The 21,931-nt window shown below is 52.6% G+C and overlaps 7 protein-coding genes across 7 annotated transcripts; 3 read left to right on the forward strand and 4 right to left on the reverse strand.

The window, feature by feature from the left end:
- Positions 1–2,052: 2,052 nt before the first annotated feature.
- AYO21_01974 (homogentisate 1,2-dioxygenase) lies at positions 2,053–3,589 on the forward strand (the record flags this gene model as incomplete). Its single annotated transcript, XM_022651955.1, has 3 exons — positions 2,053–2,120; positions 2,181–3,426; positions 3,491–3,589. 3 exons carry the CDS (start codon positions 2,053–2,055, stop codon positions 3,587–3,589), a joined length of 1,413 nt encoding a protein of 470 aa, XP_022515699.1.
- Positions 3,590–4,726: 1,137 nt separating this feature from the next.
- On the forward strand, positions 4,727–6,433 carry AYO21_01975 (hypothetical protein; the record flags this gene model as incomplete). Its single annotated transcript, XM_022651956.1, has 1 exon — positions 4,727–6,433. The coding sequence occupies one exon, from the start codon at positions 4,727–4,729 to the stop codon at positions 6,431–6,433; it is 1,707 nt and encodes a 568-aa protein (XP_022515700.1).
- Positions 6,434–7,283: 850 nt separating this feature from the next.
- Positions 7,284–8,635, reverse strand: AYO21_01976 (branched-chain amino acid aminotransferase; the record flags this gene model as incomplete). The annotated part of the gene is made up of 2 exons (XM_022651957.1): positions 7,284–8,302; positions 8,374–8,635. 2 exons carry the CDS (start codon positions 8,633–8,635, stop codon positions 7,284–7,286), a joined length of 1,281 nt encoding a protein of 426 aa, XP_022515701.1.
- Positions 8,636–10,709: 2,074 nt separating this feature from the next.
- AYO21_01977 (hypothetical protein) lies at positions 10,710–13,454 on the reverse strand (the record flags this gene model as incomplete). The annotated part of the gene is made up of 1 exon (XM_022651958.1): positions 10,710–13,454. The coding sequence occupies one exon, from the start codon at positions 13,452–13,454 to the stop codon at positions 10,710–10,712; it is 2,745 nt and encodes a 914-aa protein (XP_022515702.1).
- A 744-nt stretch (positions 13,455–14,198) lies between these two features.
- On the reverse strand, positions 14,199–16,270 carry AYO21_01978 (hypothetical protein; the record flags this gene model as incomplete). The annotated part of the gene is made up of 3 exons (XM_022651959.1): positions 14,199–14,496; positions 14,560–15,155; positions 15,251–16,270. 3 exons carry the CDS (start codon positions 16,268–16,270, stop codon positions 14,199–14,201), a joined length of 1,914 nt encoding a protein of 637 aa, XP_022515703.1.
- An 873-nt stretch (positions 16,271–17,143) lies between these two features.
- Positions 17,144–18,857, forward strand: AYO21_01979 (hypothetical protein; the record flags this gene model as incomplete). The annotated part of the gene is made up of 4 exons (XM_022651960.1): positions 17,144–17,407; positions 17,459–17,467; positions 17,522–17,861; positions 17,926–18,857. 4 exons carry the CDS (start codon positions 17,144–17,146, stop codon positions 18,855–18,857), a joined length of 1,545 nt encoding a protein of 514 aa, XP_022515704.1.
- A 210-nt stretch (positions 18,858–19,067) lies between these two features.
- AYO21_01980 (hypothetical protein) lies at positions 19,068–21,135 on the reverse strand (the record flags this gene model as incomplete). The annotated part of the gene is made up of 6 exons (XM_022651961.1): positions 19,068–19,397; positions 19,504–20,154; positions 20,217–20,264; positions 20,321–20,713; positions 20,827–20,946; positions 21,040–21,135. 6 exons carry the CDS (start codon positions 21,133–21,135, stop codon positions 19,068–19,070), a joined length of 1,638 nt encoding a protein of 545 aa, XP_022515705.1.
- Between the last annotated feature and the right edge of the window lie 796 nt (positions 21,136–21,931).

The following is a 21,931-nucleotide window of genomic DNA, read 5'->3' on the forward strand; positions in this document are numbered from 1 at the left end:
TTTCCGCAAGATACGAGCCATTGGGCCAGCTGTTGAGGAACCCGAAACCCAGACTCTTGGAAGAGAGAGGTTTGAGATATCAGGCTATTTTCGCATGCTCGAGATCGCCGGCAACGTGCTCTGGATCGGCCGTGAACACTCGAGAACACAACAAAGTACAATGACGACGACGATCCAAAAAGTGACGATCACTGGCGTCATACGGCAGCGCATTGGCGGGCAAGAGGCCAGCTGGCTTGGGTGATTTTGTTGGAGTAGCAAAGTTTTTGCTCGGAATGGTGGCAGCCGTCATGATGGGTTACAATGGCACAACGGGTGAATAGGCTCTAACAGGGGCACCCCTTGACCCCTCACAACTCAAACATGGGCTGGAACAGGGCAACACACGGGCTGCTTGCAATCCCCCCTTTGGGCCCCAGAGCACCCGAAGCCAGCCACGGCACAGGCGCACCCATCACAGATCTTCAGGCAGATTGTCGCCCCATTGACCGATGCGTCCAACCGCCCAGACAGTTGTCCCGGGGCGCCCAGAAATAACCACCGAGGGCCAACAAGCCAGCAGCCCGCAGCCAGCCACGCTGCACGAGCATCAGCATCTTACACCCGCAGTCATTCTGACTCCAAAACGAGGGCGCACACGGGCGCATCCTCTTGCGCAGCCGACACAGAAACAGCAACATCTTTCAGGCGAGCTAATTTCAGCAAAACCGGAGATGCGTTCCTTTTCATCTTTCCTTCTTTTGCACTGATCAGAAGACGTCAGACTCACACAAGCCCACCACCACCGATTTCACTTTCTTCCTTTTCTCTCACCATTCTCACACCCCTCGGTTAAAGGGCAGCGTCGTTTGGTGGTGAGGGGTGCATGCGTGTGCAGTTGACAAGCAGGCGTCACTGAGCGCACAAACGACCGAGAGGGTGGGCTGTTTAGCGGGAAAGTCGGCACAGGAGGCAGGAGATTGGGACATTGGCCTGGGATCGGGGTTTTGTTTGGGCGTCTCAATTCGCCCTGCCGATCGCCCCACTGCCCACAACAGCCACTAGGCCCACCGAATTGCACCTAAAACTGGCTGCTAAACTTGCTTGCGACGCAGACATCCCGCACTGTCCAGGCACCTCGAGCCCGAGTCCAAGCCCTAAAGAAACAAAAAACTTACGCCTCATTCCGCTATCCATGTCTTGTCGGGGGCCCCAGTGGCTTGCTCTCATCCATTCACGGCGCTTTGGCATCTCCAATTCCTATCTCGGAATGCTATCCCACTGTGTCCGTGCCTTTTGCCCTCACCTGCCTCTAACCTAATCTTGGACGGTTGCAGCGAAATTTCTCGCCCGTCCTCGTGTTTGACCAGCTGTGCGTGGCCATGGAAAGATGACTCTGCGGGCATGGCCGTCCAACCACAGAGGCACAACGGCCACACCTCCTTCTCGCATTGGGTGTGATGGAGCTGTGCTTGTAGCTCGGGCTCGCGGTCTATCGGAGACCGCCAAGTCATTATCACCAGTGACTCCCACCCCTGTCCATCTCGGTGTCTTTCAAGCCCCTCCCCATTTGATTCCCTCGCATATTCACGAAAACTGGGTCCTAGCGCACCTGCACTATTGTTTGGGGGATTGTATCCACTTCTGCACTTCGCATCCCATCTTCAGGCTGAGGGACTACTTGGGCCCGTTTTGCATTTCATTCATATTCCTCCTCCCCACGGAATCAGTCCCTCGCTTTCTCACAAACCATTCCGCACTCTCCTCTCTGACCTGTCTATCTCATTCCTCATCACAGGTGATCATACGACAATACTGCCCTTCATGCAGGGCCTTAAACGTTTACAAGAGGCCATCGAAAGGCACCGCGAAAACAAGGACATCAACATCAAGTACAAGACGCCCCTCACCAGTATGTCCATCCACTGCTCCTCAGCTCTTGTCAACTCTTCCAGCCTCGTCCCCTTTCATTCACTTCACCTCCCAGCCTCAACAGAAGTTGTGACTTGTCACTAACACTGCCGTTATTAGTTCGCAACGTGAATACCTTTACCGACGAACAAGCCATCGACGATGCCTGTAACCCAATTCGCTGTGACCGACACGTACGAATATCTGAATGGGTTCGGGGGGTACAAAGAGTATGGGATCTCTCAACGCTTTTTTTTTGGTCTTCCATTGGCTGACATGATCCTCTCCAGGAGTGAAGCTATTCCAGGCACGCTACCTGTAGCGGCAAACTCTCCTCAAAAATGCCCGTACGGCCTGTACAACGAGAAGTTTTCAGGCACGGCCTTCACTGCGCCACGAGACGAGAACCAGCAGACATGGCTCTACCGAATTCTTCCCTCTGCTAGTCACCAGAACTTCCAACCGGTACCTTCGTCCTCGTCGCAGTCCCTAGCCTCTCCCACTCCCAGTTTCAGCGCCCATTTCAATGTAATCCCGAATCAGCTGCGATGGGATCCCTTCGATTTCGACAAAGAGGTGTCTTGGATTCACTCCCTGCACCTGGTGGCTGGCGCGGGAGATCCCACCATGAAACAAGGCCTGGGCATCTACATCTACGCCTGTGGCAGCAGCATGCCGGACAAGACGGCATTCTACAGCGCCGACGGCGATTTCTTGATTGTTCCACAACATGGGGTGCTTGACATCCGAACCGAATTTGGCAAGATGCTTGTGCGACCGAATGAAATCTGTGTCATTCCGCGGGGAACTCGATACCACGTTACATTGCATAACAACGAACCCGCGCGAGGGTACGTCTGTGAATTGTACCAGGGCCACTTCAAATTGCCCGAGCTGGGACCAATTGGTTCCAATGGTCTCGCAAACGCACGCGACTTCCAGACACCGGTGGCCGATTTCATCGAGGACTACGAGAACACTGAGTGGACGCTGTACGGCAAATTCGGCGGTAATCTCTTTTCAGCCAAGCAATCTCACACCCCATTTGACATTGTGGGCTGGCACGGCACCTATTATCCCTACAAGTACGATCTAGGCCGATTCAACCCTGTGGGCAGCATCTCCTACGATCATCCCGACCCTTCTATCTTCACCGTCTTGTCTGCCCCGTCTCATCCTCACGGAGCAGGAACAGCTGTTCTGGATTTCGTCATTTTCCCTCCCCGATGGCTGGTGGCCGAAGACACCTTCCGGCCCCCGTGGTATCATCGCAATACCATGTCCGAGTTCATGGGGCTGATCATGGGTAACTACGATGCCAAGGGGGCTGGCAAGGGCGGGTTCCAGCCAGCAGGAGCAAGTCTCCATAACACGATGAGCGGGCATGGACCAGACATGCAGACATTTGAAAAGGCGTCGACGGCGGATTTGCCGCCTCAAAAGGTGGGCGAAGGCAGCATGGCGTTCATGTTTGAGAGTTGCTTGATGGTTGGGGTGACCGACTGGGGGTTGAAGACTTGCCAGAAAGTGCAAGAGGTGAGTGTTTTATCCTGATGCCATGCTGTACGTGCTTGGGAGCCACCGCTGACATTTGCCTTAGACATACAATGCGCATTCTTGGGAGCCATTGAAGGTGCATTTCAAGCGACCGGAACCGTCGCACGGCGTTAGCAATGGGGCCAAAAAGACCACGACATGAGGGCGATGAGTTAGAAAACCATTGACGACGACCATGCGGCGGGGTGACAGCAGCAGCAGCCACCACTAAAAGGACCGTATATTTGATCTTGATGCAACTGTTGTCTATATACTAGTTGTAATCGAAAAGTGCCAAAAAACATGATACCCCCAAACTTCTGGTCCATCTTCACATTTTTCGCATACCATTGAATAGCTGCATTGTACCTTGTACGTGCACTACTTGTAATGCCCCTTGACAAGGAGGATCCGGGAAGCACATGCATAGTGGCCGTGTCTCCGTATCGATAAAGCGGGGACGAGGGCGTCTTCAAGGGCACAAACTTCTGGGCCACGATCCAATCAGGTCGATTTGTTCTAGAACGTGCAGCGTGTTTTCATGTCTAGAGTTGGTCCTCGTTTCTTCTCTCACGCTCGCCTCAGCTTTTCCCCTTGTTGCCTCTCTCAGCTTCAACATAGGGAAAATGTCGAAACGAGCACCACCAACCCCCCGGCAAGGCCAAACCGGGGTCCATCTCCTGGGACTCCCCCTCCCACGCTTCCAGAGATCCTTGAGCAGCCACTGACCGTCCCGCCCGCCACACACGAGGGCACTGAGAAGCAACTATGAGTATCGCTAGGCTGGTTTGCTCTGCTCCTATCACCTATCACGGCCATCACACGAGGGTCGTCCATGGGTGTCGTGTGCTCACTGTGCTTGATACACGTGCCCATATCCGTCCATCTCGACGTTTCCGAATTGCAATTGTTGCGAACAAACTCGTCCTTATTTTTCCAAGCAGCTTCTGGTATTCCCTGCCCTCCCAAGTCTTTCTCCTTGGTTGTGTTCTGACAACGGTCCTTGTCGTTGTCTTTTTTAAACACCCCTCGTTTCCCCCCTTCGCCTGCTCATCATGCCCTCAGTTCTATCATTGTGCTTCTCTTCTGGCAGAGCGTTGACTCTCTCGGTTCCGGTGTGAAACGTTGGAGATTTCCTCACAAAGCCCGGATATACACACCTCGCGTGCTTCAGTCTGAGACCGCTTGACCTCTCTCCTCTGCGTGTTCTACGACTCGAGTACTCGGTACTATTCTTGCGTTGCCCTCCTACATTCATCTCGATCGACATTCGATTGTTCGCCCCTCCTCTTCCTCAACTATGCCACGGCCGAAACCACCGCCCACTCCAACCGGCTCATCTGACTTGAAAGCCTTGGAGAACTTGAAGGCGTTCCAGACCTCAGAGATGGAATCAATCTTCACTCTGCCGCCGCCAGCAATTCGGTCGACCGACGCACACTCCCAGACCCCCTCGAATGGAAAGTCGTCGCATACACGAGACGCCACAAACTCTACGGCGCCCTCGCAAAGTACGCCTCCTGTCTCCCCTCAAGACAAACCGCTCGCCGCGAGTCCCCGACACAAGAGGACGTCTTCAGGAGTGGTCAAAGCGGCCGTCGTCGAGTCTGCGGCCACCAACGGCGGTGCCAATACTTCCTACGCTCTCCCCCCTCCTCCAAGTCGAGCCCGTAAGATCATTCAGATGAAGCCCAAGTCTCAGGCGACAAACAACTCTTCTCCAGCCAGTGATGCGAGCTACGTACCTCCCGCGTCGGCGGCAACCTCCGCGACGTCTCCTCCCAACAAAGCCTCCACAGCTGCATCCGCAGCGTCGAACACCACCACAAACTCGAAGCGGAAACAACCCTCTGCCACAAGCGCTGCGGGCAGGAAGATTGCCCGCAAGACTGCCCATAGCATCATAGAACGACGCAGGCGGAGTAAAATGAATGAAGAGTTTGGGGTCTTGAAAGATATGATTCCCGCTTGTGAAGGCGTGGAGATGCATAAACTTGCCATCTTGCAAGCAGGAATTGAGTACGTACGGTACCTGGAGGGATGTGTGGCCCAGCTGAAGGACGAGAATGCAAAGTTAGGTGGCAGAATGAGATCTTCAACAAGTTCGAGGATGCAGTTAGACGACCCGCCGGGCGAGGATGAGGATTTGGACGACGAAGACGAAGACGATCAAGACGAGGATGAGGACGAGGATGGAGCTGTCGACGTCGTGACTACGACTATTCCTGCGGCCCCACCAGCAAGGGGACGGAGTAGTCGACCTAGCACCGTGGCCGGCAGCGAATGGACATTGCGAGACTCGCGCAAGTCCTCTGTCGCGTCATTGAGCGGTTCTTCAGCCTATCCGTCCCCTCACATTCACAGCCAATCGCAAGGAGCAATGGACGAAGCTGGCAACTTGAGGAAGAGACCGCTCTTACCAGCCGGCGTACAGTCCTTTACGACTTCGCCCTCCATCACTGTGCACTCCGGGGGCATGGTCTCCTCTGCGACTCCGACTCCGACACTGTTGTCACCAGCATTCAACTCCATCCATTTCTCACCCGACCTAGCAAGGACGCAAACCAACAGCAGTGTCGGGAAGTCTGGGAGCGGCGTGCTGAACACGCCGACGTCCTCTTGGACAAGTGTCAATCCCTCCGGCGGCTATTCGGGTTCGATGTCAAACCCGAGCCCGAATTTGCAGCCGCTGCCTTCGCCGAAAGCCGCCATGAACCTCCCACTACCTCACCCTGCGGTGGCGTCCTTACAACTGCCACCCCATTACAACGCATCGATTCAGCGCGAACGTGAGGCTGGGAGCAGTTCCCCCGGCGCCCTGAGTGATGGTTCGGGCACCGCGGAGGCCACAGCCAGTGCGGCCTTGATGATGTTGACGAACGAGTGGAGAGGTGGTGGGAGGACCGAGGCCCAAAGCAGCGTGACAGCCTCGACGGTAGGCCGGATGAGAGACAACAGTAAAGATCGAGGCAAGGGCATGAGCGTGCGAGATTTGCTGAGTTCATGAAAACGCCCGATAAATCATCTTTGGTTGCAATCTGTTTGCGTTGTATGGTTTGTATGTGTCTTGACGGAAATGAGAATGAGAATGAGAATGAGACTAGGAGGATTCGTCCCTGGGAACAAAATGATATAGAAAAAGTTTATGGCTCTGCGATATCTGGGGATCAGAGGTTTATACACACATGTATACGAACTGGCGGGCTGGACATTGTTGGTCTATATCTCTTGAGTGCAACTAACTCGAGATCTATCTATAGGTCTATGTATAGACAAATCTATCTGTCTATATATATATCCTGTCAGTATACCCAGGACGTGGTGTCCGTACCTCGTATTCATGTTCATGTTCATGTTCATGTCAATGTCAACCAACGTCAACGGTGTGATCCTCAGGTTTCACCCTCTTTCACCGGCCCCCAACCAGTTCATTCACTCACGTTTTATTTTTTCGAAAGAAGAAAAATGGGGAAAGGGGAGAGGGACGTCGCATTGAATTCACAATCTAGTACGTAGTATGTATGCATAGGTGCAACCAGAAAAAAGGGATTGCCAGAGAAGGAAAGGGGGGAGGGAGAGTAGAACGTATATAGATTTCAAAGAATTCGAAGAACGGGAAAAAAAGCGCCATCATCGCGAAGGGGGCGGGAAGAAAAGGAACAGAAAAGGGAAAAAAAATAAGTATCAAAAAGCGATATGATATAATTCACATCTCTTGTCTCTTTCTTTCTTTCTTTTTTTCTCTGTCTGTAAGGTATAAACGAGTTCAAAAGGGGTGCTAAAACAAGGAGGCATCATCTCCAGTCTCTCTCTCTCTCTCTCTCTCTCTCTCTCTCTCGCCCCTGTTAGATTTAGGCTTAGGCAGGAATTTTATAACTCCACGGATGGTCCTCGTCGCCGTACTGGATGGCCTCGATCCAGCCCTTCATCTTGCTGGCGACCTCGCCGGCCTCTTCGTTGGGTTTCAGGCCGCAGTGCAGGACGCGGTCCTTCCACGAGATGCTGCGCACGGGGGCGACGATGGCGGCGGTGCCGGCGCCGAACACCTCGAGCAGCCGGCCCTCGCTGTCCGCGTCGGCCAGGTCCTGCATCTTGACGTACCGCTCGGCGACGTTCCACCCTTCAGGCTCGAGGCGCTCGCGGGCCAGGGCGAGCACCGAGTCGCGCGTCACGCCCTCGAGGATGGTCCCGTCGAGCGGCGCCGTCAGGAGCTCCTTTTGTCCCGTCTCCTTGTTGCGGATGCACACGAACAGGTTCATCGTGCCCACCTCGGTGATGTACTCTTCGGGGCCGAAGAGCCAGAGGTTCTGGTGCAAGCCCTTCTTGGCCGCTTTCAGCTGTGGCACGATGCAGGGCGCGTAGTTGGCGCCCAGTTTCTTGTCGCCCACGCCGCCCGGCCAAGAGCGCACAGCATAGTCGGTGGCCTCTAGCGAGATGGCCTTGAAACCGGTTGGGTAATATGGCCCGACTGGGGACGCAATGACGTAGAGCAACGCCGAACCCGGTGGTCCGACACCGAGCGTTCGCTGCGTCCCAATCAGCGTCGGTCGGATGTACAGTGAGTATCCCTTCTCGGCGGAGATGAAGCGCTCGTCCAACTTGCACAGCGTGCCGATCAAGTCTACAAGTTTGTCGCCTTCAAACGTGGGGAGCGCGATGCGGGCGGCCGACTTGTTCATGCGCTCCATGTTCTTGTCCGGCCTGAACAGTCGCAGCGAGTTATCTTTCAGACATTTGTACGCTTTCATGCCCTCGAAGCATTCGAATGCATAATGGAAGACGCAGGTCGCGGGATCGAGCGAGAGGTTTTGGTAGGGGGTTATCCGAGGAGGCAGCCAGCCCTGCGACGCCGTCCATTCGATGGACAGCATATGATCTGTTTTGTTGCGGTCAATAAAAACAAACGCCATAATATTCAAGAGCTATATTCCATTCGGCCTCCCTTACCGGTAAAGGTTCTCCCAAATACAAGGTCTTTATTGGGCACCAGCTCTTTCGGGGTGATGGTCTTGGTGACCTCCAACTTTGACGGGTCGATGCCCGGAAGCTTGGAGTGGATGTCATCGTCTACACTCAAAGACGACTTTTGACGTGAAGAAAATGTCGAAAACAGTCTATAAGAGGGCCGTAGCCGTATCGAGTCCGACTTGAATGTGGATGAGGTGAGCGCGCGCGCGCAGGGCGTGCGGAATAGCCGAGGGAGTGACATTGTCTTTTGTCTGTTATTGCTCGGGGATCATCGAACACCAGGGGGTGGGTGGGATTAGATATAGGAGAGAAGCTGGACGGTGGAGGGAGTCGCCAGCTGCGAGGGAGATAGAGAGCGCAGACAACACGGAGAGAGGAGAGGAGAGGTTGTCGAAGGGCGCCTGTCGATGATAGAGATGTTAACAAGTGACTGTTTTCTTCCCTCGTATATTATGTCTTTCTGGTCTTTTTCTGTACAGAGTTACCCCGTTAATTACATATCGTTTTGACGAAATTCTGGCCCGCGCGACATCGGAGCTCGGAGTTTGGAGCTTGGCTGCGTCTTTCCGCCAATAACCGCCGTCAGCTTCACGTGAGCCGATGCCGCCGGAGTTCTTCATCTTGCCCCGGACGAACGACCTCGAAGGGATTTGTTCCTTGCATAATCTTCTTACTCACTACTCCAGTACAAGTGCGAGGTACCGAGTAACACAGACGACTGACTCAGAGCAGAGGGTCCCTCAATACGTATCCTACCCTGCATCTTTATTCCCGATCCAGTCACCGCTAATTACATATCTTTTCCTGATCTCCAATGCTTTCGACACCAACTTCCCATAGACTATCGAAGCCTTCGTATGTACCTGGGTAGGGTCGACTGATCCAATCGGACCGCCCCAATACGGTATTGGAACGCAGTGGGTTGATCCCGGTCGCATATTTAGCGCCCCACCGAATCGTCTTGCAAACTTGGGGCCCCTGCTTACCCTCACCTCCACATACGAGTACGCGCTATGTGAAGTCGAACCCCAGTATTGTCAACCTCCGTTGCCTGCCATGATCTAGTCTCTAGTCTCTACGGAGTGGTCCTGGGGGAGAGGTGCATCCAGCACTCCCACCGCATCTACCGTAAGGTCATGCTTTGCGCGGCGAGATCAACCTCCTGACTCGCCTCGATGAAAGGATTCGACATCTATTTATCTATCAGCGAGGGGTGTTTGCCCACAAGTCGCTTTCTCTGTGCACTTGTGCGTACGTGCGCAGATACATAGGGTAGCTTCCAGGGCACTGAGTTGAAATGGGTTCAATGTCAAATCCGGATTGACTCAAGTATGTAGGTTTCATGGACCATCAGGAGAGGAAGGGGTTTCGGCATATTTACAATCCCCCCTCCAAATTGTATCATATGCCAGGCTTTAAGGCTCTTGACGAGCTGGTTGTGACGGCCTCGGTGGCCAACTGGGCCTAAGCCGTAGCTGGGCCAGGGTCGCCAGAAGGGGGTAGTTATTGATCCAGGTGTATGAACGTTGATCGCCGTTGCCTCCGGAGAAGGCAATTCCTGGGATGTTCTGTTGCATAGCAGTATATGTAGCACCTGAAGGACGAGATTCTCATGAGTTTGACGCGAGTTGAAGAAGTAGTCCTGGAGGTGCAGAACCAAAAACTCATCAATAGTTCTGAGGCACGTTTAATAGTTGAAGATCCATACCTCTGAAAGGGTGGGGCTGATTCTCTCGCAAGATAGAAAAACCCCTTGTATGGCCTAAAGTCGTCAGACTTACAGATAGATCTTTTCCGATCCTGGTCACGGTATAGAACCACGTTGGACGAAGGCCTTCGACCGAAGCAGTGTATGTAAATCGACAGACCTGATTGGGGTTAATCAGATAATCTAGGCGAGAGCCTTGCATTTAGCAGCGAATCAACCTCGGTCAGGCCAGAGCTTCGACTCAGCTTCTTTCCGGTCCGCAAGGTCCACAGAATCGTGGTGGCTTAAGGGTTTCGCCCATGGCGCATATCACCATTGGTGGTCTTCATGCCAGGAACATTCAGCGAATGGCGTTGCCAGTCTGATGCCCTTGTGCCTCAGGCACGAGTTGGAGTCTGTCATCCTGTTGCACAATGCGGACTAATTATAACCCAAATCTGCAATAGCTGGTTTGGCCAATCCTGGGATCGCACGCGTCTTTCAGCAAGATCCAATCACTATACGAAAGAATCGCCTCTTCCTCCCAACTTCGCGCGTGTCGATCTATAATTGCCGCCTATATCTGACCAATAGTGACACGGAGCAAATCGCCAACTCTCAACCACTCTTATAGCAGAGATTCGTACTTGTCCAGACCTGTCTTCTGCTGTTGCGGTGTTTGCTGCTGAGATTTCTGCGGTTGCAACACGTTCATGGAGGCACCGAATCCAGGGGTCGGAGGCGAGGACACTGCAAAATTATTGTAATTCGGTTGCGGCCAAGCAGTCCTCTGACTGTTGCCTGGAGGAGGGGGGGCTATCATAGGCGCGAATCCAGGACTAGAAGTCCCTTGCGCTCCCGGAGGCGGGGGGAGTTGCCAGGTCGTATTTGGCGATGCTATCGGCGGAGATATGTTGCTTACAGAACCAGAGAGATAACTTGATGGCTGTAGCACTTGATGCTGACTCTGCGAGGGTGCAGGCGAAGATGAAGACGACCCCCAAATAGAGGCTGAGGATTGCTGGGCAGGTTGAAGACTTGGAAACGCCGAGGCACTGACGTCCGGAGTAATTGAGCGGGATAGAGGTTGCGGTTGGAGAACTGGTAATGACGAGGGCATTTGATGTGCCAATGTGTTCCTCCCGCTGGCAGCATCTATGGGAGCCCACGAGTAGGATGGCGGATTCGGAGTCAGCTTTTGTCCATCAGAAAGAGCTCCCGCAAAGACATCGATCTTGTCAGTATTCTTGTCTCCAAGGACAAGCTTCTCAAAGTTGTCTTCTGTGCTTGCGACTTGATTAGCTTGATGGATACCGTTACCGACCTGCTTAAGCGACGAGGAAGCAGCCCTCGACTCTGGAACCCTGCTCGAAGAGAGTTCCTGCAGTTTACGAATCTGTTCGCGCTCGATCTTGCTTGAGAGACTTTTGATGACATCCATGAACGCTTTGAATTGCGGAAGGTCAAGTAGAGGGCCCAATGCAAAGTTCCAGAGGATGGGCATCACCTCAGTGGCTAAGAAATCAGTATCGCCAACAGTGCCGATTTGTCGGAACACCTTCAGAGCCGCCATCATGACTGCTGGTTCTTTCGTTTTGATCGCCTTCAGGAGAGGGACAATCTTCTCCTGCATTGTGAATTTGTCCAAGCTGGAAACATTCCTATCCTGCTTTTCTTGCTGGGCCTTCCCAGGGAAGTCGTCGATATTATTTTCCGTCTGGTCCGGCGCGACTCCACAGAGTACTCCCAGCGCTTCAAGGCCTCGAATCTTGATAGTCAGGCTATTAGTCTTGCTGAAAACGTTGGCCACAACTGGGAATAGATCGTGTTTGACCGTTGTAAAGTCGATCAAAGGGAGAACAACGGGTAAGGTCTGTAAAGCGGCATCAGTAAGTGAATGGGTCGATGACTCCATCGCCACATGAACAATAGGTAAGACATCATCTTTGAACTGCTTCGCAGAGCAGTTGTCGGCAATGAGTTGAATGTTATTGAGGACTGCAAGGAAAGCGGCCTCTTTGCCGGTATCCCGTTCTTCGGTTTTGGGTTTGGACAAGAATATGTCTCTCATTCGTGGCAGGATATTATCCGAGACAAGTTCTTTGCTGAACGGGACGACTTTGACTATCTGGAAGATATTTTGCATAATGAGTGGGAGTAGTTCCCGATCCTTCATCTCGTCCAGAAGAACACTAAGGATCTTCTTTCCTAGCACAGAAGGCGGAAATTGAGGAAGGACTCGGCCGAGGCCTTTCATGAATTGTGATTTCTCGGCAGGAGTTTTCGCGGGGAAAGCATCCAAGAACCTCATCGTGTTGACCAAAATGTTGTCAAAGTATTGCGATTGCTGGAACTCACTCGCGGTCATCCGTTGAGCGGGTCTTCTGGTCAACATTCTCGGTAACGTGACATTCAACTCCCGTGGCAAAGCACCGTCGCAGAGATAGTTGTTTGCGCTGGTCGGTACGGTGGAAGCGCTGCTGAAGATCTTTTTATACGTTGACTGGTTGCCATGGGTTTCAATTGGTGACCGATGCGGCTGTCTGTAGCATGCGAGGATAACCAGAGCGAGTGAGAAGATATCGGCCGAAAAGTTGATATTCGAGTCGAGCACGAAGTCGGGAGAAGTATAGTCGAGGTCCAGTTGAACAGTTCGAGGGATTCGAGAATCATGGTGGAGTACCTCAGACAGAGAAATCTGAGGAACGGTCTGATGCCCTTCCGCTCCGTCGGGCGGCCCAGCGAAGCCGAGTCCGGAGATCTTCCAGTCTGACTTTGCATTGATCATGATGGCATCCGGAGTCAGGTTTCCGTGAACAAGCTTAGCAGAGTCGTGTAAGAATTCGAGCCCCTTCGCGACCTGCAGCAGCCCCTTCTGAATTTCCAATTCGTCGACTTCCACGTCTTGCTGTGCCCGAGAAGTGGCGCCATCATTCGACGCAGACCGCGAGACAGTCTTCCCCCTTCCATTCCCCTCTCGATCCTTCTTTGCCAGTGCAGCGGATAAGGAGCACAAGACAGGCTCCGTCGCAAACATCAACCCTCCACTGCGGGTCTCTTCGACCGGTTCGACCAGCTGCAGAATAGAGGGATGACGTAGCCGAGCCAGGCTGCTGGCTTCCTTCTTCAAGCGCTCGACGACCTCATCTTGGATCTTGCGCACCGACGTGGCGCTCGTAGCACGTGCTCCAAACCCGCTAGTGGTGACATCGAGCGATTTCCTATCAAAGATGAAAACCGAGGCCTGAGTGCCACTGTTCTTCTTCTTCGCGTCAAAGATGGTCCAGACCCCTACATTTGCAGAGGGATGTTTGGACACTTCATAGTTGGACGTTATATTCGAGCTGAAGGACTTGAAGGCGGATGAGAACATTGGCGCTCGAAGTCGGATCTGCACACCCAGAACATGAGACAAGTTAGAATGGAAAAGTCAGGCTGTGGCAGCAATCCAAGTCGACGTCAATGTCCAGCGAAAGTCCAGTGTAAGCGAAAGTTGATGGACATCAGGGAAGTGTATCTTATCCTGTCGCCTGGAATCGAGTCTTTAGTCTGATATTCGGGCATCGGAGATGAAACACGCCAAGACTCGGCTGCTGGATGATGCCACGTGATCTGCGCTATCATTACTACGGATCACAGGTGCGCTGAAATGCATGTTTCTCCTTTTCCCTCGTCGACGCTGTCCTTCCTCGACAAGACTATTGCATTCACGGAAAAGATGTTGGAATAATACTGACAATCTACGTTTATGGGAGTACTTAACACCTTGGTATGTTGCTGTGTCTCACAAGTCAAGGGTTAAAGCACCCCTCAACCAGTCGAGAAAGACCAACACTCAAAGTGTATCTCGAGAGTCATTTATTGCTTGCGTTGATATCAACCATGAATAACGCGAATGGCATTGTATATGCGGAAAGATCGTACAAGATCCATCTCCGCCATGATCATGAGTAGAGACAGATCCTTCCCTTTTGCTTAATTACCATAAAACACCGTCGACATCTCACCACTGGGAGGGTCCCAAGAAGCATGAATATCACAAATGTGCGACGTCCATTTCTGACTGTCCGTACGTATTCATCGAACTCAACACAGTCCCCTCTCTCACAAGCCAACTTCACCGTCTTGTGCGTCGAAAGTTCATCCTCGCTCTCCATCGCTTCCTCCACTTCCGCGCAGCCCGTCGGATCCGCCTCGTGGGATAGTTCACGGGACTTTCGCCCCCAACGAAGATAGCTGCGTCGTAAAGGAGGCCCCCCAGAATAGCACCGCTTATGGGCCCTAACCATGCGACTTTGAACCAATAGCCGTCTGCGAAGAGGGTTTTGAAGTTGCCGTGGCCGAGAACGAGCATTGCAAGGCGGGGGCCAAAGTCGCGTGCTGGGTTCATGGCTAGACCGGTGATATACCCAAATCTGTAGTGAGATAACATGCACAGGTCAGCAAGTCTGCGAACAAGAGCTCGTTCTTGTACTTACGCCATGCCAAGGACAGTAACTAGCAAGCCGACTATAAAGGCGTTCATCCCGGCCCCAGGAGGAGCATTGGTGTCGTCACCGAGGGCGAGAACCGAGATAGTAAGGATGGTTGTGCCCGCGAGTTCGGCAAGATATGCCGTGCCGCTATCAACCCAGGAGGCGCGGGGGAAGGTGAGGAAGTTAGATAATACTACTGTTGACATCGGCAACACCAGTGGAGAGACTGAAGCCGAGCCAATGCCTCCAGCCAACTTCTGTTCTACTAGGTGGCTTTGTTGCTCCTGCGCCGCATGCAGTTGCAGAGCGATGAGGCCGGGCCGGAAGATACCAAAGGCAACCAAAGCCGCCAGAAAAGCGCCGAGCATCTGAGCTGCGACGTAGACGGGGATTTTGCGCAACGGAAACCCACGGTAGATGTAGAGCATTAGTGATATCGCAGGGTTCAGATGAGCGCCGGATATCCCGCCCGCGATGTAGATGGCTAACATGGTCGCGAAACCCCATGCCCAGGTTCCTGTATCATTGACGCCAGCTGCTCCATGCGAGACAGTCATTGACAGATTGGCGCTGAATCCAAGTGTGTATTGAACCATGATCTGTGGGAATGAAGTAGATGTCAGAGTATCATCCTCAAATTTCTTGTCTTCATAACCAAAAGTGAAGGGAAAGAGGGATCCAGAGGGTTACATACTCCTAGTAGCTCGGCCAACGGTTCTCGAAAACGCAGCCGAATAATGGACCAGTATGTGTGCAGATTGTGGATTTCTTCATCTTCGGCCTGATACGCTGCCAAAGGAACTGCATCCTCGTAGGGGTCGTCTTTCCATTCCTCTTCCTCCTCCTTTGCTCGCTTCACGTTTGCCACTGCTTCGGGTAGTGACAGCTCTGGTGGTTCAATCTGCTCCGCCTGTTGAGACTCGGAGCCTGCTTCTTCCTCGATTGTATCTTCTGGTCGAATCCACGTGTGCGGTGTTTCGGTCAGTGCGTCTGAAGTTCTTCTGGCGGCACCAAAGGGTGAAAATGCCGGTGACTCTTGGTACTGGTTTTGATAGGCTCGATACAGGGATATTTCTCTCTCGCGTCGGATAGTGTCCAATTGCGAAGATACCTTGTCTGGCCTTAGAGAGGGTTCAATCCTGCCGGCTTCGATATCTGCCATCAGCGGCTGTTGTGCCTCTCTTTCTTCGTCTTGGACTTCTTTCTCAAGCTCATCCTTGGCTGGAACCATGCCTGGTCTCAGCACACGAGGCAACGGTTTAGCAAGACCCCACACGGGTCTGACATTCGTTGGTTGATCATATGCCGGATTGAGTTGTGTGTATCCTGGGTCAATGTATGGTTGGTTGGCGGCCAAGGTATCCAGAGGAGGTGGGCCAGCGAGGGAGAATTTTCGGGACGCAGTATCGGTGGCATCGCCTCTCGCTGAAGGCGCAGCAATGACAACAGATCTTCTGCTGGAATCCGCATAATCTCTTCCCCAAGTTCGTGCTGGACCAGGACTTGGGTTCGGACTTGTTTGAAGGCTACTGATGCGATGACGCAGTGAAGCCGGGCCAAAGTTGAAGTCGGGATACCTAGAACGAGATTGATGCTGGGACGGCGACCTCGATAGGTTCTGCTCGGCGTAGTCTCTGGAGAGCACCCGACCTGAGGTTCGTGTTGACACCCTCGACGCACCCTCTGGGCTGTTTGCCTGTTCACTGTTCTCCATAGTTGATGAATGGTTATCTCGGGCCGGTAAGTTTTGGATCTAGGTTCCGGCAGCCGGATATTTTGCTGCAAAATCTTCAAGTGCTTCTATATCTATTTCTGGCCGAGGAGAGGCGGCCCTTCTTTTGGGTCGTCTTGACCAAAGGTGATGCTAGCAGTAGATTGCCATTGCTCTAGACGGTCCCAAGGAAGGGTCAGGGACAGCGCAACGCTGCTCTGGAGACGAATCTCCTGGTATGGTCACTTGGATGCATACCGTTATCAACGTCAGGAGATGTCATTCTGTAAAAGATCCAAGCTCGAGGCGGTCAAGATAGCCCAGAGAAGCTCATCGTGCCGTTCCATGACCTCATTGCCTTTATATCACGCTTTGCCCATTCGGGTTAGCCTATTCTACTCGATGGTGACCACAAAGCGGCGAGGGCGGCTCCTTTTCCGCCCAATCATTGACGACTCAGCGACTCTATTAAATACCCCTGTCTGACAACACGGAGGTATAGTCCCTATTCTGCCTATTCCAATTGCTCCTTAATCCGAGGAGTCCTCGGTCTTTCTCAAAAACTTACCTACCAAATCACAATAATCCTCACAAATCAGCTGCAACCTTACAAGGCAGCTCTTCCAGAAACTAATACAATACCGTCTGGGCATCATGTTTACATCCGCTGTCTGATCGGCTGGATGCTTCGAGTCCTCGGCAACTCATGGGAAGAAGCCGTTCGACAAATGTCCGGGACTTGGTCAGGTTTGAACTATATATTTGAACTTATGTGGTGCTCCGCCGTCGAGTCTCTCCCTTTTCCCCAAATATATGCACCTCCCCTCTTGGTCGTGTCTGTCTTCAACAGGACTTCTAATTGCCTAATATTGAGCCATGGCCGAAAAGGCGGACGCCCACCATGTGGATGCACCAAACACACTTCCTCTTTCAACAGAATTGGTCGCTGACAAGTACGAGAAACCCTTGGCTGTTGACACGGTTCATGGCGATGAAGCACTGAAGATTATTGCTGCCGTTGAGGGAGACGATACCTGGACCGGAAAGGAAGAAAAAGACCTCGTCAAAAAGATTGATCGGCGATTGTTACCTGTCCTCTGCCTGGTATACGGTATTCAATTCTATGATAAGGCGATGCTGGTGAGAGATAGAATTGAACAGTCCGGCTCATCAAGCTAACGCTCCCTTTAGGCACAAGCTGTGAGCCGTTTACAACTGCACCAATCTGGGACTCGCTAATTCTTGATATGCTAGGCTTTATTTGGACTCGAAGAGGATCTTGATCTCGATATTGGTAACCGCTTTGTTTTTTCGTCTTCCATCTTCTATCTGGGCTTCATCGTCGGCGCTTATCCTGCTATAATGATGGCTCAACGTTGGCCCATTGAGAGAGTTGCTACAGGCATCACGTTTGTCTGGGGCATCATCGTCATGTGCAGTGCTGCTTGCAAAACATACGCCGGCTTTTACTCACAGAGGTTCTTCTTGGGCGTTATCGAGGCGGGTATTTCGCCCATTTTCATGCTTGTCGTTGGGGGTTGGTACAAAAAAGATGAACAAGCTTTGAGAATGGGAGTCTGGTACAGCTGCACTGGTTCGTTTTTCCCACAATGCGCTATCAAATGGGCGTTCCCGGCTGATTTTCAACCTCAATCCAGGTTACATTTCGATTGTCTCACCGCTTATCAACTACGGCCTCGGACATATCACAGGAGGCTCTTTGCACTCGTGGCAGTACATGTACCTCTTCGCTGGTGGTGTCACAACACTGCTCTCGGTCCTCGTGCTATTTTTTCTGCCGCCGGACCCCATACGCGCCAAACATTTCACAGATCGCGAACGCTATATCGCTGTTGCTCGACTCAGGGTCAACAACTCTGGTGTCCGAAATATACACTTTAAGCCGTCTCAGGTCTTCGACGCTTTGACAGACGTCAGATTCCTCCTGCTATTCTTCACCACCTTCCTCATGTTCTTTGCCAATGGGGCGAACGCGACGATGGCACCCATTATTGTCCACAGCTTCGGCTACTCCACACTCAATTCCCTCTTGCTAGTTGTCCCTGCTGGGTTTGTGTCCGGGACCATCGAACTGCTGGTCTGTTATCTGGCATACCGAATCAAGGGAATTCGAATTTACCTCTTTGTCATCTGCGTTTGCACCACCATGTTAAGCTGCTTGCTTTTATGGCAGTTGCCTCGATCTGCCAAAGGTGGTCTCTTGTTCGCTATTGAGATCCTTCCTGCATTTGGTGGTGGCTACGCCATCCTTATGGGCCTACAGATCGCCAATACAGCGGGCTACACGAAGCGCAGTGTCACCGCAGCTGGGTTGTTCATCGCTTGGTGTCTTGGCAACTTCACAGGGCCGCTGCTTTTCAAGAAAAAGGATGCTCCCGTCTATGCTCCAGCGTTTGCAGTCATTGTTGCAGGCCTGGCGGCAGCAGTTGTGTTGGCCATAGTGTACCTGTTCGTCTGCAAATTCGAGAATTCAAAACGAGACAAGAGCGGAATGACCGAGGCTTTTGAGCATGCTTACAACGACGACCTGACGGATAGGAAGAACAAGCAATTCAGATACGTGTACTAGGTTGAGAACATTGGCAGGAGAGGATCGATGCTGAAAGCGAATACCGAGTCCGAGGGGGAGCAGTTTCCAGGTCCACAACATCTCCTAGGTCACAATCACAGGCTGTGATGCTAGCTAGCTTGTCAAAGAAAATCTCTGTACTGTTTCTATCGATATTTCTACTTTGTCACGGACCACTGAGACGGAGCGACTACTAGGTATTCACCTCGATCATAATTTAGCACCCAATTCCTTCTTCACCAACTCCCTCAACTCCGCTTTCTGGATCTTGCCATTGGCATTTCTCGGCACCTTGTCGATGAATCGGATACCGCCGTCGAACTGCTTGTACCGCGCCAACTTGTCCTTGGTGAACTCCCTGATCTCTGCCTCTGTCACAGTCGTGCCTGGTCGTACCACGACATATGCCCGCGGCAGCTCGGACTCGTCGATGGCCGCTTGGACCCCGATGACGGCGCAATCTACGATATTGGGGTGCAGGAGGAGTGCAGCCTCGAGTTCGGCAGGTGCGACTTGGAATCCGCGGACTTTGATGAGTTCCTGTCGAGGAAAAGGGCAATCAGCCTTGTTGTCGTCCTACAACGTGATAATAACTCGCTCATTTGAGAGCAGACGTCGAGCATACACGGCAGAGATGACGACGTACCTTTTTGCGATCAACGATATACCACTTCTTTGTCTCCGAGTCGCAATACGCAATGTCTCCCGTGTGAAAATAGCCGTCTCGATCCCAGTCTCGTCGATTCGCCTCTTCGTTCTTGTAATAACCCTTCACAATGATGGGGCCGCGAATGCACAGTTCTCCCCGGGCATTTTGCCCGTCGCCTCCCTTGACGTCGGTCACATCGTTTCCGTCGTCGTCGACAACCTTTGCGTCGCAGTTGGGCAACAGCCGCCCCACGCTGCCCGTAGAGTCCTGCTCTGGATAGTAGAACCACATCGCCAGGCAGGTGGTTTCGCTCATTCCCCAGGCCTGATTGAACGGGGTATCTGGCCGCAAGTACTTCTTGAAGCGAAACTGAAGACTCTTGTCGAGTGGTGCGGAGCCAGACCACGCGTTGCGAAGGCTCTGCAGCGAGTATTTCCCCGAGTCGAGATGACCGGATGTCAAAAGACTGATGACCATCATGGGGACAATGTTCACTTCAGTGATGTTGTACCTCGAAATATTCGCAAGCCACGCCTCGAGCTCGAACCGACGCATCACGTGTGTCGGTATCCCGGCTTTGATCGCGCTGGTGTGGACTCGTGGGACTTGTGACACATGGAAAAGCGGGTTCGAGATCAGTCGGCGAACCTGAGCATGGTCGGGTGCAGAGTTAGCCACCTTCAAGAACTGAAAGGGATAGCCGCACTGACCTCGTATGGCCGAGGCCGGACCTCCATCACCACAATATGCTGTGACACCTGAACCCCGATCAGGACCATTCGCTTTCAAAGAGACGGAAAGCAGCCAAACTCACAAGATTCCAGACCGATATGTCCAGCGCCTTTGGCATACCCGTCGTCCCGCTACTGAACAACCTGGCGACGATGGTCTCCTTGCTGCGTGTTTCATCGTCGAATCGTTCCCAATCCATCTGCCCGTTGCGGAGCAGCGCCCTCCAACTTTTTACACCCAGATGCTGTGGAATAGTTTGTTTCAGGGTGTCAAAGGCGAAGACATTCGATGCAGGGAGAGAACATTCCCTCGCCGCAAGTAAAGCTTTGGGGACAAACTCGGGCTCGACGATCAGGTGCGTTATGTCAGCAGTGCGGATGGCATGTGCCAGTTCGAAGACTGTGTACGAAGGGTTGACCCCGGAGAAGATTCCTCCAGCGGCTATTATCCCGAGGAAGATCATGGAGTAATAAATCTGTCATCTTTGTAAGTAGCCGCTAAGCATCTGCAGCGAGTAAACGAAGTGACTTAGTGCAAGAGATATTGAAGACGGGACAAATGCAGGACCACGGCCCAGCAAAAGCATACATCGTTGAACGCCATCACACAGACACAGTCGCCCTTCTTCAAACCGATGCCACGAAGACCGGCGGCAAGTTCACGGACCATTTTGCGAGCCTGTCGGCAGGAGATCGATCGCGAAGGCGTCTGCGCATCGATGTATATCTGTGATTACGCTGTGAGCGGTCCGATCGCAATTGCATTTCTAGTGGCGTGGCGCCAGTGGCTTTTAATTCGTACCGGCTTGTCTTCGTCGTATGCGACGTGGTCGTCAAACATCCATGTTAGCAAGTCTGTTCCTGGGATCGGATAGTGTTCCTCTGCTAGGTACGGCATGGTTTGTATCTCTGTAAAGGGTTTTGTAGAGAGTCGATCAAGTCCCGGGAGGAATCAAACGTTCGATCTAAGTATCTAGATGTATATTGAAAAGCTGACTATCAAGCCGAGACGAGCCTCAGATCTGTTGGCAGAGGTCTGATACCGAGACGGCTCTGCTCGACAAGAAAATCTACCTATCTTGTCCCCAAAGCCGCGGCTGCACATGTAGCATACATTTCGGCAGTGCGGCAAAGATACACAGAGCCATTGAATACGTGTGTGGGGGTTTCCAGCGTACCCCATACAAGGCTGGCGCCGAGGCCTCCGCGGCAGGCGGCAAATATTCCTTCCTATTCAGGAATAGTGTAGCCTCGTGCGGAGTTCTTTCAAAGGGACGTTACACCACCTCGCTGCCACTGCCCACAGTCATTGTAGTGTGGGCATCAAAAGTGTGATATCGTGACCATTCTTGTGATATTACGGTGGAGTGCTCTGCTACTAGTCCAGTCTTGAACCTCGCCCTAAGCTGTTTATCTTTACAGTCATCATACCAGGACCCCAGACCTGACGCACCTCTGATCCTCCCACAGGTCCATTTGGGCCTTTTCACCAAGCCTGACTTGATATCCCGAGGTTGAGAATATTGCCTATTCACCATTACCACCCCACAACTAGCTCAGTGGCCGTCACAATGCTGCCTGGTCAATCTCGACCCCCGCCACCCATACCCGCCTTCAAGCGGACAGCTCAAGCATGCAGATATTGCCAGAGCAGAAAGACCCGATGTGATAGGAAGATTCGTGGTTCCACCTGC

The sequence above is a fragment of the Fonsecaea monophora genome (genome assembly GCF_001642475.1).
Source record: "Fonsecaea monophora strain CBS 269.37 chromosome Unknown Scaff8, whole genome shotgun sequence".
NCBI lineage: Eukaryota > Fungi > Ascomycota > Eurotiomycetes > Chaetothyriales > Herpotrichiellaceae > Fonsecaea > Fonsecaea monophora.